This window comes from Dryobates pubescens, chromosome 17, assembly GCF_014839835.1.
Source record: "Dryobates pubescens isolate bDryPub1 chromosome 17, bDryPub1.pri, whole genome shotgun sequence".
NCBI classification, from domain to species: domain Eukaryota; kingdom Metazoa; phylum Chordata; class Aves; order Piciformes; family Picidae; genus Dryobates; species Dryobates pubescens.
The window spans coordinates 4,721,826-4,736,269 of NC_071628.1; the positions used below are offsets into that span (position 1 = coordinate 4,721,826).

Consider the following 14,444-nt stretch of genomic DNA (forward strand, 5'->3'; position numbering starts at 1 on the left):
CCATTTATGTCCTAAAATACTCCTTTATGCAGCTATTAAAGGCAGAATTGTACCCTGGGATAACTGCAAATGTGGCTACTTGAGATGCATTTCAGATTCATTACGAGGCTTCAGAAGCAGAGTTCCTGTAAAATACTTTTAATGAAACATATGGATTCCTCAAAAGCCAAACTGCACACCAGACCACACAACCCCTTTGGATTTGGTGATGTAGGTGGAATTTTAATGTCACCAAAGTAAAACTGGAAAAAAAGGCAATGCAATCCCAATTCGCTGCAGAGAGGGCAGCAGATCTCTCAATGCTGCAGGACACTTCACTTCTCAGCAGGTCTGTAACTGCTGGTCAAACTTTGCTGCACAAGACTGAGAGATTTCCCCCTCTCTGCAGGTGCTAACTGTGGTCAGGGGGCTTGCTGGGGTGTCCAATCCCTACATGAGTGGAAAAAAAGCATCCTCCTCTCTACTTCGCTGTACAGTTCCTACCAAGAGGATGTTCCCACTACATAGCAACATATCAGGAACAGTGTGGCCAGCAGGAGCAGGGAAGTCAATGTGCCCTGTGCTCAGCACTGGTCAGGCCACACCTTGAGTCCTGTGTCCAGTTCTGGGCTCCTCAGTTTAGGAAAGATGTTGAGATGCTGGAAGGTGTCCAGAGAAGGGCAACAAAGCTGGGGAGGGGTTTGGAGCACAGCCCTGTGAGGAGAGGCTGAGGGAGCTGGGGTTGCTTAGCCTGGAGAAGAGGAGGCTCAGGGGAGACCTTATTGCTCTCTACAACTACCTGAAGGGAGGTTGTAACCAGGTGGGGGTTGGTCTCTTCTCCCAGGCAACCAGTACCAGAACAAGAGGACACAGTCTCAAGCTGCACCAGGGGAGGTTCAGGCTGGATGTTAGGAAAAAGTTCTTCCCCAAAAAAGAGATTGGCCATTGGAATGTGCTACCCAGGGAGGTGGTGGAGTCACCATCCCTGGAAGTGTTTAGGAAGAGCCTGGATGAGGCACTTGGTGTCATGGTTTAGTTGATCAGATGGTGTTGGATGATAGGTTGAACTTGATGATCTCAAAGGTCTTTTCCAACCTGGTCTGGTCTATTCTATTCTATTCTATTCTATTCTATTCTATTCTATTCTATTCTATTCTATTCTATTCTCTCAGGAGAATGCTGTGACTGCTGAGTGCTTAGCCTGTTTAGGCTGGACATAGAACTTTCTGTTTTCTCTGCTGGGGAAAAGGACCTGGGTGGACAACAGGATGACCATGAGCCAGCAATGTGCCCTTGTGGCCAAGGAGACAAATGGTGTCCTGGAGGGGATTGGAAAGGCTGTGGTTAGCAGGTGCAGTGATGTTCTCCTTCCCCTCTACTCTGCCCTGGTGAGGCTGCATCTGGAATATTGTGTCCAGTTCTAGGACCCTCAGCTCAAGAAAGACCTCAGGGAACTGCTTGAGAGTCCAGCACAGAGCCATCAAGCTTCTGAAGGCAGGACAGGCTGAGGGAGCTGGGGCTCTAGCTTGGAGCAGAGGAGCCTGAGGGGTGACCTCACTCATGTGTTGGGAGGAGAGAGCCAGGCTCTGCTCACGGATGTCCAAGGACAGACAAGGGGCACTGCGGGCAGGCTGGAGCAGGGGAGGTTCCACAGGAACAGAAGGTAAAACTTTGTCACTGTGAGGGTGGCAGACCCTGGAGCAGGCTGCCCAGAGGGGTTGTGGAGTCTCCCTCTCTGGAGACATTCCAAACCCTCCTGGATGCCTTCCTGTATGACCTGCTCTAGGTGATGCTGCTCTGACAGGGGGATTGGACTGGCTGATCTTTCAAGGTCCTGTGCAACCCCTGCTGTTCTGTGATTCTGTGACTGTGATTCTCACAGTGAAATGCCTGAAACCTTGACAATTTCAAGAAAGCCATTTCCTGCCTTCTGTAGTCTAAGAAGTACATCAGAGACACACTTGGCTCACTACACACAGCTGCATCCCTGCCTTGGGCATCTTGCACAGGATTGGGACATATCATGATGGAGAGAAGGTTTAAGGAAAAGAGAAAATAGGGTTTCAGACAGGGTGATTATGCAGCTATTGGGATGTTATTTATCACTGCAGAGAGATGAAGACATGTGTACCAGTTTGTTGACACATTCTTCACCAGGGAGCCATCAGCATGTCTGTGACCAGCAGTGGTCCCTAGACTTAACTGCTTTTCCTCCTTTGATTTTTGGTGTGAAGCATTTAACCACTCAATTCCAGGTTTCACTCTGGCAAGTCTGCAGCAAAAAAGGGTAAATGCTCCATTTCCTTCTGTGATGCACTGCAGCTGTGAGGCCTGTCAAGTGAAGGTCAAGCAGCAGCCCAGAACAATGGTCACAGATCCCCTAAGAGGGACAGTTGTCAGTGCCTGTTCTTTCCAGCAGAAAGGAAAAAAGAAGGGAGGAAAAGCACATTCTATTTTGAGCCAGCCAGTAGAAGAGGGAGTGAGTGACCTGCCACACAAGCAAAATGTGAGTGAAAAATAGCAAGAAATTGGTTAAGAAATCTTTGCTTTTTCTCCGTGCCCTGGAAGGCTGAGCACAAGGGAGGGAGGATTATGGATGGAAAACACCAGCCATCCTCATGTACAGCATGCAGCTAGAGATCATCCACCATAACCCAAGCCTGGCATAGAGTCAGGCAATTGTTTGGGTTGGAATAGAACTCTTAATAGCACGGAGTCCAACCACTGACCTAACACCACCTTGTCCTTTCTTATGTGCTGTTCACAGTACAGCTGCCTTCCAGGACCTGAAAGGATCCTGCAGGAAGGCTGCAGAGGGACTTTTCATCAGGGTGTCTGGAGACAGGACAAGGGGGAATGGTTTGAAGCTGAGGGAGAGCAGGGTTAGACTGGATCTGAGGAAGAAGTTCTTCAGTAGGAGGGTGGTGAGACTCTGGAATAGGCTGCCCAGGGAGGCTGCCTGGGGGTGTTGAAGGCCAGGCTGGATGAGGCCTTGAGCAGCTGAGTCTAATTGAGAGCTGTCCCTGCCCATGGTGGGGAGGTTGGAGGAGATGATCTCCGAGGTCACTTCCAACCTGAGCCATTGTAGGATTCTATGGTTGGTAGCTTTTGGTAGTGCAATAAAAAGCCTTTGAGATTTTATGTCACTAGAGTGGTTGCTGCCTGTGTTGGCAGCTAAAGGAAACTGGTTCCATCTCTTTGCTGTTTGGTAGCTCATTGTGTAATTTGTGGTGGTGGCATTGATCCAGTGGCTATCAGTGCAAATGGAAGAAACTCCTACTAAGGTCACTGCTAATTGACTTGCTTGTTCACTGGCACAGCAAATGAGCAAAGGGCAGAACTAGCTAGAGAGAAAGACTTCTTTCCTGACCTCTAAACATTCTCTAGGCACATCCTGACTTGTGAGGACCTCTCTCTGCAGTGTATCTGCCCAAGTGTTGTCATGGTCTTGGTATTTTGACGTGTGTAGGCAACAAAGGAAAGCTTCTGAAGTCCATTACAGAGGTTTTATGCACAAACCCTTTTTCCTAGAGAGCATCCCTTCAGTGGTCAGTGTAAGGAAATGCAGTGAAGTGGTTTTCATCCTCTGCTTGTTTTCTCTTCTAGATTTCCCTGCTTTAGTAAAATCCTTTTGTGCTAGTTTCACCACCACCACCTTGTTTTTTGGGTCAGATATCCAATCTTAAATTCATCTGTGTTACCAAAAACATAATAAAAATCAGGAAGTCTGCTACTGGGTTTCCCAGCTTTGAGCAATAGTAGAGACTTCACCATCTTAGATTGTTGTCCTGTTAATCATAGAATCAATCAGGTTGGAAAAGACCTCAGAGATCAAGTCCAACCTATTAGCTAATACCTAACACCTCCTGACAACTAAACCATGGCTCCAAGTGCCACATCCAATCCCCTCTTGAACACCTCCAGGGACAGTGACTCCACCACCTCCCTGGGCAGCACATCCCAATGGCAAATTCCTCTTTCTGGGAAGAACTTTCTCCTCACCTCCAGTCTAAACTTCCCCTGGCACAGCTTGAGACTGTGTCCTCTTGTTCTGGTGCTGGTTGCCTGGGAGAAGAGACCAACCCCCACCTGGCTACACCCTCCCTTCAGGTAGCTGTAGACAGCAAGAAGGTCTCCCCTGAGCCTCCTCCTCTGCAGGCTAAAGAACCCCAGCTCCTTCAGCCATGCAAATGTTTGACCTTCAGTCTCTTGGTTGCAAACTGAATCAATCTATCAGTGAAATACCAGTGAGCAGGGCAGCAGCTATGCCCTGTCCCAGTGCCGCTGGCAGCCCCTCCCAAACACACAAGTGCAATATTTAAAGTAGGAATGCTTTGGTCCTTTTATTGTCTGTGTGATTGCAAAGCCTCAAGAGCAGAGCATATAAAAGAGAAAAAATATCCAGTTCCCTTGAGTTCAGTCAGCTTTGATCATCATCACAGGGCCTTGATATCATGGTAATTCACGGGCCTGTGTAGAAGGAAAACTGGAAATCAAACCCACTGGTCAGGCTCAGCAGAGACCACTGCTGCTGCTTCTTGTTGTTGTTTGTGCTGGCAGGATTGTCCTGCTCGGTTTGTTTTGTTTCATGTCACATACTCAATTTCAGTACGAGCTCTTCTTGACCCAGATTTCTGAGCAGACTGAAGCACAGCAGCCAGAAACTGTAAAAGTGCATAATTATGCTTTTATTTATTTTTTAAGCTGTACAACTCTATTAAGCTCTCAGAGAATCTTTTATACCCAGGCTTTGAAGTAAACTGAGCCAGAGATCAGCCAGAGAAGGAGCAGTGAGTTGACACCGCTTGTTTCTGCTTGCAGCAGCCTGTGTTCAGTTCAGATCTGCAGTCTCCAAGCTAGGAAAATCTTACTCCTTTTTTTTTGGAGTGCAGAAGAGAAAAGGGATCAATACATCCAAAAGCAATACTTTACACCTTTGGTATGTGCTGAAACCTCAGCTGCTGGCAGGGCTGTGAAACAGCTGAGAGCTGGAAGATTATTCCGGTTACTGACATGTAAATGAGCAGACCACACATTAAAGCTGTGTATGCTCCATCTGCCAAGCCATTCCTTCCTCCCAACTTGGGACAAATTAGAAGCTCTGGCCCAGAGGTGGAAGATTATTATTCCTTTCCCAGCTCCCCAAAGCAATACATTTGAGTCTGATTGAAAACATTGACCTGGAGGTAGAAAACAGTGTCATCCATCCTCTGGCCCAGGCAGCACTGAAACCACAGGCTTCTTTCTGGTCTCAGAACATTACCCAGCTGCCCTGCTGGGCTGAAGGCCAAACAAGACCTAGGCAGCTAGGTAGGAGAAAGACCCTGTCCCCTAGGGCCAGCTAGCCTAGTGGTTACAATGCTGCTGTAAATACTGCATTAGGCTGACCTAACACAGTGGGTATTGAAAGTGGATACATCATGAAAGCCTAAAACCATTCCTGTCAGCAAATGGCAGGAGGCTAAGGTGGCATAACCCAGTTCCAGAGAGTGTAACTGTAAAGTATCTCCTCAGCCATTCAGCCTTGCCTCTCAATGTGGCCCCTCCTTGAGAAGCCAGCTTTGTCCAAGCCTTTCCATGTTCCTTCCCAGACCGACCACTCCTTGCATTTCTGCTGTCCTTGGTGACAGCCTGCTTGAAACCCCGAGAGCCTCCACTTTTTGTTTGTGCTGCCTCATGTTAGCAGTGCTCTGAGCTTGCACAGAACAAGAGGAGAAGATGCCAAAGCACTTCAACCACCTGGATTAAGCAGGTCTTACACTAAATGTGGAACTGCAGTGAGGTGGATGATGGTTAAACCAGCAGCCTTCTGGAAACTGAATGCCTCCTCCTCTACTATATTTCAGCTTCTCTAAGCTTGTGAGTGCCTCAGGGTGGTGTCTGCATATGAAGCACTCTGTTTCTGTGTAAGCAGCAGCAGCAATGCCAGTGCTAACAATCAAACCAGGTTTCTCCTGTCAAGTGGATGAGTATCACTCTGCGGTTTACAGCTGGCAAAACAGACACAAAGCAGACAGGATCTCGCTTAGTGCCATCTTGTGCCTTATTAGCAAAGGCAGGATTGATCCCAGGAAACACATTTCCCTGTTGCTTCTCCTACCCCTAGAGAGCACAACCTCCTTTGATGACATCCAGTGTCTCTTGTGATTTCTCTGCAGACGCTGCAGCAGCAGCAGCCTGGAGACCGACGATGAACCTCCTTGTGTGGAAGAAATCGATTATAACGCTGACAGTTGCTCTGATGGTGAAGAGGACTTCTCAGAGCTAGACCAAGAGATCCAGGAGTGCCTTTCATGGGTGGAAGAAGAGAGAGAAGATGAGGGTGCAACCATGGGACAGACATGCAGCTCCAAGGCTCTCAGGGGGATCTACATTTCTGGCCAACCAGCACCCAGCAGTGCAGCTCTGCCTCTGCATTCGACAGCACTTGGGGTGTACAGTGGGTTTGAGAGCAGCCCTGTCTGAACGAGGCTTTAAACAAATGGGTTGCTGCTCATGTTTGCCTGCTTGCCAGCTTCAGCATCCTTCCCAGATGTGTTTCTCTGGTTCTGAACAGAACACTGACCATATGTTTGTGTAATTTGCATACATGCAGGTGTTGAGAATGGCTCCTTATGCTTTGTGCACAAGGCAGGGCGAGGGGCCACTGGCCCAGATGGTGCTTGGTGAGAACATTGTCCTCTCTTAGACATAATTCCATCTCACTGCTGCCTCTGGTATGTGGATCCATACAAACTGACCCAAGGAATGGTATTCTGAGATCTAGGAAGCAGAGAGAATTCTCCTTATCCTAGTTTAGGTTCTTACTTTGGGAAGCAGCCTCTGCCTGGAGGAGTGACAGTTACTGATGCCTTTGGCCAGAGATCTCCTGGCACTCCTTTCTCTCGAGCTGCAGAGCACCTGTCTGGTTTCTGTGCAAGCAGAATTGTTGCCCTGGATTCAACAGGTTGAGTCAGGCTGTGCATGCTTCTGAGCTGGTCAGATCTCAGCATCACTGTGGGAAAACCAATGTGCCATAGTAAGGAACGTGTCAGTGAGAATAGCGAGTGGTCCTCTGGCAACCTGCTCTAATTCTTCCCCTTGCTGCACTGGAATGAAGCAGTCCAGCATAAGCTCAGTTATGTCACTTCATGCTTCAGCTGATGAGCTCAAGTGTAAATATTTTCTTTGTCAGACATCCTTCCAACTAGGAGACTACAAATAAAACCATTCATCCTGGGGAACTAGAGCTACTGCTTAAAGGGATGCAAAAGCATGTTCTTTTGAGGTAGTCAAGGGTCCTCCAGTATGCTGCCAATAGATTAGTGATGGTGGCAATACCCAAGAGTGAATTTAGTCTAAGGATCAGTCCAGTGACTGCTTAATCTTTCTTAGTTTTACTCTGATACCACTGATGAAACCTAGCTCATGGGACAGGACCCCATTGTGCCAGACAGTAATACAGTAGCAGACATTACTGGTAGGTTATGAATGGGACATGTTCTAGCAGTGACCCCCATAAGGGAGTCAGGACAGCTTCTCCTTTGATCCTCCATTTAAAAAATGAATTAGATTTCTTCTAAAACTGCCTGCAAACACAGATGCCTGAGAATCCAACACAGGCTGAGAACCCAAGCGTGTGCCTGGCATCCCTGAGTCATGAAGCCCACATCACCACATCTCACATCTCGTAGGGGCTGAATTCTGCTGCTGCAAATGGAGAACTGCCTTGAACCCAAATGAAATTAATTGCAGGAGAAAAGAGGCTCCCAACCCTGTTACTCCTTTAGGAGCCTCAAGGAGAGCTATGAATGTATAGTGTGTCTATAAGGCCTCCATTACCAGTGAGGTAATTAATTATGATTAATCTTGATGTGTGACTAAAAGCACCATGTCATCTTCCCAGCTTTGTGCTGTTTGTGGAGAGAATTCCTGATGCAGAATGAGTTTTCCTCTGATGCATTTCTGAACACCTTTCTCCAGACTACCAGGCTGTGTTTGCCAGCAGGAGCTTGCTCTTTGGAGATAGCTTCTCTCCTTGTCCTGCTGGGTTTTCAGTGCCCAGGTGTTTTCAAGTCTTCACCAGCATAGCAGAGTTCTCTGTGTCCCTAGCTCTAGCTTTATGCTACTGCTCAAAAGACAGGCACCTTGGTCCCTAGAAGCTGAGCTTCTTAGAACAAACTAATTCATTAGGTCTCTGTACAGGTGTTGTGTTCTTCTTGCTGTGGTGTGCAGCTCATTGCACACAATGCTGGATTTTCATAAGAGGCTGACTCCCAGGAATGGACACCAAAGAGGCAAAGCAGATGTTCCCATTGTGATGGTTTGTATACCATGGCTTCAAAGCTTATTAGTAAAACAGGACTTATGTGCAGAGCTAACTTCAAACTCCAGCATTTGCATACATAACACAGAGCTCACGCTGTGCTAGGTCCAGTCTGCAGCTTGCTGTGATCTTCAGCATTCAGCTCAGGACCCAGGGTAGAAAATGCTGTTGTACATATATAGGTCTATAGGTGTGCATGTGAGACCCCACCTCAAATACTGCTTCTAGTTCTGGCGTTCCCAGCATAAGGACACAGAGATGTTGGAGTGAGTCCAGAGGAGGTCACAAAGATGATTCAAGTCCTGGAGCACCTCTGCTATGAGGATAGGCTGAGAGAGCTGGTGTTGTTCAGCCTGGAGAAGACTCTGGGGAACCTTAAAGCTGCCTTCCAATACCTAAAGAGATCCTACAGGAAGGCTGGAGAGAGGCTTTCCATAAGGGTGTCTAGCAACAGGACAAGGGGGAATGGTTCGAAGCTGAGGGAGAGCAGGGTTGGACTGGATTTGAGGAAGAATTTCTTCGGTAGGAGGGTGGTGAGACTCTGGAATAGGCTGCCAGGGAGGCTGTGGCTGCCTCCTCCCCACATGGGTGTTCATGGCCAGGTTGGATGAGGCTTTGAGTGGCTAAGCCTAGTTGAGAGATGTCCCTGCCCATGGTGGGGGAGGTTGGAGTGGATGATCTCTGAGGTCCCTTCCGACCTGAGCCGTTCTATGGTTGTATGATCCAGAGCTGCTCTTCTCTCCCATGCTGTGCTCTGTACCAGTCCTCTGTCACAACAGTAACTGAGCAATGCTGACCAGGGCTTGATGCTGATACAGCTCATTGAAAGGGGATTACAAAAAAAATCTTCAATCAGCACTTTCCTTAATGAGACACCAACATTTTACTATAAATACTACAGGCCACTCTCAGCCTTCTAGCTGCTTCATTCTGAATTTCTTACTCCAGGGACAATTCAGTTCAGTGGGAAACCTCTGTCCTGGTTGTGATTCATTGAATTAATAAACTGTGGGAGAGTTGTCCTGATAGAATAAAAGCAGAGATGTAGCTTCCATGCTTGCTTAGAGCTGAATATATATGAGCAGTACCACTGCTTCCTAGATCCCTGAGCTAGGAGGTGCAGGAGATGGCAAAGGGATTCGCGTGTGGGATGGCAGGAGATGGCAAAGGGATTCGCGTGTCCGTGCACATCAACTACACCTGCAAATACTCTGCTGTGCAACACGCAAAAGCCTGACCAAGTTCTCTGCCTTTGGCACCTCCGCTGTTGACAGACCTCTAGAGGTCAGGAGAGGGCCTCCGCTGTGCGCTGCTCGCTCCATGCCATTAAAATTCTCCCTGAGTCATGGTAATTAAGCAGAGCTAGGCTCTGCACAGAGGAACGGAAGTGCATTGACTTTAATAAAACGGAGTGTAAAACAACTTTAGATTAACTCCAGCCTTGTTTATTCTTGCACACTTGTAATGCTGGCTCGGTATTTCCCCAGTGAATGGAGCCCTTGTCCCCCGAGCTGAGGAGCGTCACCTCACTTCAGCCTGCTAAGTGCCGAGGAGTGAGGCCAGTGCCTTTTCTTGCTGGCTAATCCCAAAGAATTTGGAAACAGCCGATGGAGAAGGAGAGGGAGGAGAGGGAAGTCACCCTGGTCCCCATCGTTGCCGTTCTTCTCGAGTCAGCAAGGCTGTCAGGCTGAGACGTGTGCCAAATATATTCCATCACGGCCAAAAGGGACTGTGTCCTGGTGCCACTTGCATAGTCCCCACTGCTAAAGCAGGTTGGGGCTCTTGCCTGGCACATTAACTTTTTTACTGGTGCCTTTTGTCTCCCTGGCTCTCTTAGTGGCTGTGAATAGCTAGGCTCTCCTTCCCCCCTCCACGGTTTACATGTCATGGGTAGAAGATGCAGCGCTCACACTGCACCCTCTGTTCAGCCTCTTGCCAGCTCTCAAGCCTGCCTGGCTACAGTAGTCCTTTCCTCTCAGAGATGATCCAAAGGATGCCTTGTCAGTGCCTAGTGAAATACAAGAGGGTGTGTAAACCTCTGGGCTGAAAATAAAGAATGAAAAAATAAAATAATAATAATAACAATAAAATTAGAAAAGAGTCAAGTCAGCAGGCTAAACGAAGGACAAAATCTAATTAGTTTTATCTGCCGTTTGTTATGAGGCTGTCAGAGTGCTCTATCCCCCGGTTTTACAGCACTCTGGAAAATCACAGCGGTAATAATAATAAGCAGCCGTGCACTGGGTTGCTCTGGAAGCAAGCAGGAGGCAGATTAGGGAGAGGAGAAGCCGGCAGCCCCTCTCCTCTGCCTCTTTGCTCCTCCTGCCACAGAGCAGAGATGCAGCCGATAGCACTATCTCCTGTCGGATCTGGCCTTGGACGTGATCCACTGCCCCTCTCCATCACCTAGCGGCGCAGAGAATGAGCGGGAGGCTGTTTGGCAGCCAATCCGGGACACTCGGGTTGTATTTCTTGCTCTGCCACAGATCTTTTGCGTGCTCTTGACCGAGTTGTTCATCTTCGGCTCCCAGCTGATGGGAGGCGTAAACAAGGCTCAAGACAAGCCCAGTACGATGTGTGCGAAGGCGGGTGTGTGTTTTAGGGGGAAGATAAGGAGATCTATCCGTAGTGATTTCAGCTGGTGCCAGCTGAGGGGGCACCTGGGATGACTCTGCGCAGGAGTACGGTGGGAGCTGCCGTCGCTGCTTTCCATTTCAATGAGGTGTGGTGATGGTTCATTAGGCTGTACCTCTTCAGTCTGTGCCCGATGGCATCAGAAGTCTCTCCTTGCAGGTTGTTTTCAGCCTATCCTGTCCCATGGCCTGCCCCTCACAGCGTGGAAGTGTTTACACTGCTTTAGGAGGAGCAGGGTTTAACCTTGCGCTTGGAAACTCTTGTGTGGTTTTCCAGGCAGAGGGCTGGACACGAGGTTCCAGCTGGAGATAACCTGCAAAACACTGGAGAACAAGAAGCCCTGTACAACTAATCACATCAGGAAAAGATGAAGGAGAAGGTTAAAGAGAGAAGAAATATTTGAGAGGAGAGGAAGGAGGGGACTCAGTGCAGTGAGACAGACAGGAATAGGAGTAGGGGGCACTTGGAGGAGAGGCAGGCAGAGAAATGGGAGGATTGTTCCTATTTATGCATCCTCTTCCGTCCCCAGATAATGTCTCAGTATCAGTGCTAGCAAGAAGCAACCCTCTCTGCTGTGGAATAAATCTGCCACTGTATTCCCCACTCCACAAACAGCAGCCAAGTCTGTATCCTCAGCGCTGCATTGTGTGCTCAGTGCTGGCCTTTGAGACTGCTTTTCATGGTGGCTAAGCCTGTATCATTTCTGGCCTTAGGCTTCCTCACCAGGAGCTCACATCCTCAGAGAGGTTCTGAAAGGTCTATGAGATTCAAACTAGAGAAGAGCAGATTCAGAGTAGAATTAGATTGGATGTTAGGAGCAGATTCTTTACCATGAGGGTGGTGGAATGCTGGAAGAGGCTGCTTGGGGAGGTCGTTGGGGCCCCATCCCTGGAGGCATTCAAGGTGAGGCTCAACAGGGCTCTGGGCAACCTGATCTAGTTGAGGATGTCCCTGCTGACTGCAGAGGGGGTCGGACTAGATGACCTTTGGAGGTCCACCCAGACCATTGTGTGATTCTGTGATGTTAATGACAATGCAGCACTTTGGGGCTACTTCCCTCATCTTTCTTTTTTATTTTTTTCTCCTTCTTCCCCTTCTGCTACTTTTATTTCACTTTTAAAAAGTGCAAGGGAGAGCTGAACAGGAGGCAGCGAGAGAGGAAAGTAGAGAGTGCCTTACTCTCAGTCCACTAATATCTCTGCAAGGTGGTGAGGCAACTGTTTTGGCACCAAGGGCTTTTTTTTCAGCCTTTGATTAAGCTGCCAGTAGCTCATGCAGGAACCAGCAAGAGAAGTAGACAAATCTACCTCTAAAACAAATCACCCATCAGATGCCCTGGCAATAACTCCAGTCCCAGTAAACTGCCATAGCCTTTGGCTAACTGAGCTCTGGGCACCGAGGCCTGGCTCCTCACCAGCTGATATAATTGCAATCACAACCCTGTTTCTTGCCCCCTGGCTTCTAAATGCCTGACTGAAAGCTCTTCCTGAATGTTTTCCAGTGTGTGCTCTGGCAGCTCCTGCACAAATCTGCAAGGGTTCCCTGCTTTTGCCTCAGCACTTCCATGAAAACAACATTTAGCTCTTCTCTGCTTGTTTCCCCATCGATGAAGTAGGGTTATGGACATTTATTTTGGGGTGAAAAGAGTCAAAATGAGGCTTGGATCAGCAGTGTTTGCAACACAGTTTGACATCCTTAGAGAAGGCAATGTATAGGACATCAGACAGGATGAGAGGAAACAGCCTCCAGTTGTGCCAGGGGAGGTTTAGATTGGATATAAGGCAACATTTCTTTATGGAAAGAGTGGTCAGGCTTTGGAACAGGCTGCCCAGGAAGGTGGTGGAGTCACCATCCCTGGAAGTGTTCAAAAAACATACAGATGTAGCACTTTGGAATGTGGTGTAATGGCCATGGTGGTGCTGGGTTGGTGGTGGGACTTGATGACCTTTTCCAGCTGCAATGATTCTATGATCTGCCATCAATGAAAGAAAAATACTACCTATCACTCTGACCATTGCTAGCTCCTTGCCAAGGGCAGCTGTGTTTCCTTTGCTCTCCATGGAAGGTGGTGCAGGCAGTCCAGGCAGATCATAGAATCACAGAATCAACAAGGTTGAAAAAGACCTCAGAGATCATCAAATCCAACCTATTACCTAATACCCAACACCTCCTGAAAACTAAACCATGGCTCCAAGTGCCACATCCAAGCCTTCTTTGAACACCTCCAGGGACGGTGACTCCACCACCTCCCTGGGCAGCACATTCCAATGGTCAATTCCTCTTTCTGGGAAGAACTTTCTCCTCACCTCCAGCCTAAACTTCCCCTGGCACAGCTTGAGACTGTGTCCTCTTGTTCTGGTGCTGCTTGCCTGGGAGAAGAGACCAACCCACACCTGGCTACAACCTCCCTTCAGGGAGTTGGAGAGAGCAATAAGGTCTCCCCTGAGCCTCCTCTTCTCCAGGCTAAAGAACCCCAGCTCCCTCAGCCTCTCCCCTCCCAGGACTGTGCTCCAGACCTCTCCCCAGCCTCATTGCCCTTCTCTGGACATGTTCAAGAGTCTCAATGTCCTTCTTCAATTGAGGGGCCCAGAACTGGACACAGGACTCAAGGTGTGGCCTAACCAGTGCTGAGTCCAGGGTGAGAATCTGAGTACAGGGTGAGATACCTTAAGATCCTCAAGGCAAAATCTTCGACAGCACTGGAAAAAAGCAGCACAACGGTCTTCCAAGATCCAGGCAATGTGCTGGTTAGTGAGTTGGGAAAGTAAGAAATCTAACAGAGGTGAAAATGAGACACTTGGGAGAACAATGGAGCAGTCTGGTAAACATCTGAAATGTCTCTGCCCAAGGGTCAGGAGTATCAGGGCTAAGCAGGAAGAATATAAAGCCTTAGTACATACACCAAGCTATGAGTTAATCAGCTTCCCAGACAAATGGAAAAGAGAAAGCAGGAACAGCAGAAGAAGGATTAATTGGCTGTGATACATGAGGGAATTGGCAGGTTGGGTCAAGGGAAGAGGAATACAAGGCCAGCAAGCACTGACTTTGAGATTAGAGCAGAGGTGCTATGGCAAGATCTTAAAAGGCAGGGAGAAGAATAGAAGTGAAACGCTCAAGGTGTGTGAGGACCTCATTAAGGCCTTGAAATGAGAAATTAATTGTTAAAAAAAAAGAAAGTGGGAGCAGCAGCAGATGACTGGGAGTGAGAACAGAGCTCTATCAAAGCCTGCATGGGTGAAATCAGAAAGGTCCTGGCACAGAATGAGCTAGAAGGGGCTAGGAACACACAAGGGAAGAAGAAGACGTGCTATAAATACACTGGAAGGAAGGGAGTGTGCTCTGTGTACCACAGAGGGAGAGCACATGCAGAGGGTTGGAAATATCATTGCCTTCTAAGTCTCATCACCAAACCAGCTGCTATTAGATATATGTTAAACAAGTCCTCCTGATTAGGGGATGGGAACAGACCAAAGCAAATTCAAAAGCCCTTACACCGAGTAGGTGACTTCAGACTGATGGACCTGAA

At 48.3% G+C, this 14,444-nt stretch overlaps 1 protein-coding gene across 1 annotated transcript in view; it reads left to right on the top strand.

Moving 5' to 3' along the window:
* Positions 1-7,003, top strand: part of AGBL1 (AGBL carboxypeptidase 1) — a 325,674-nt gene extending 318,671 nt beyond the window's left edge. The window contains exon 23 of the mRNA XM_054169235.1: positions 6,138-7,003. Coding sequence (XP_054025210.1) covers positions 6,138-6,444 — 307 coding nt within the window. The 3' untranslated portion in view covers positions 6,445-7,003. The remainder of the gene's footprint in view (positions 1-6,137) is intronic.
* The last annotated feature ends 7,441 nt before the right edge of the window (positions 7,004-14,444 follow it).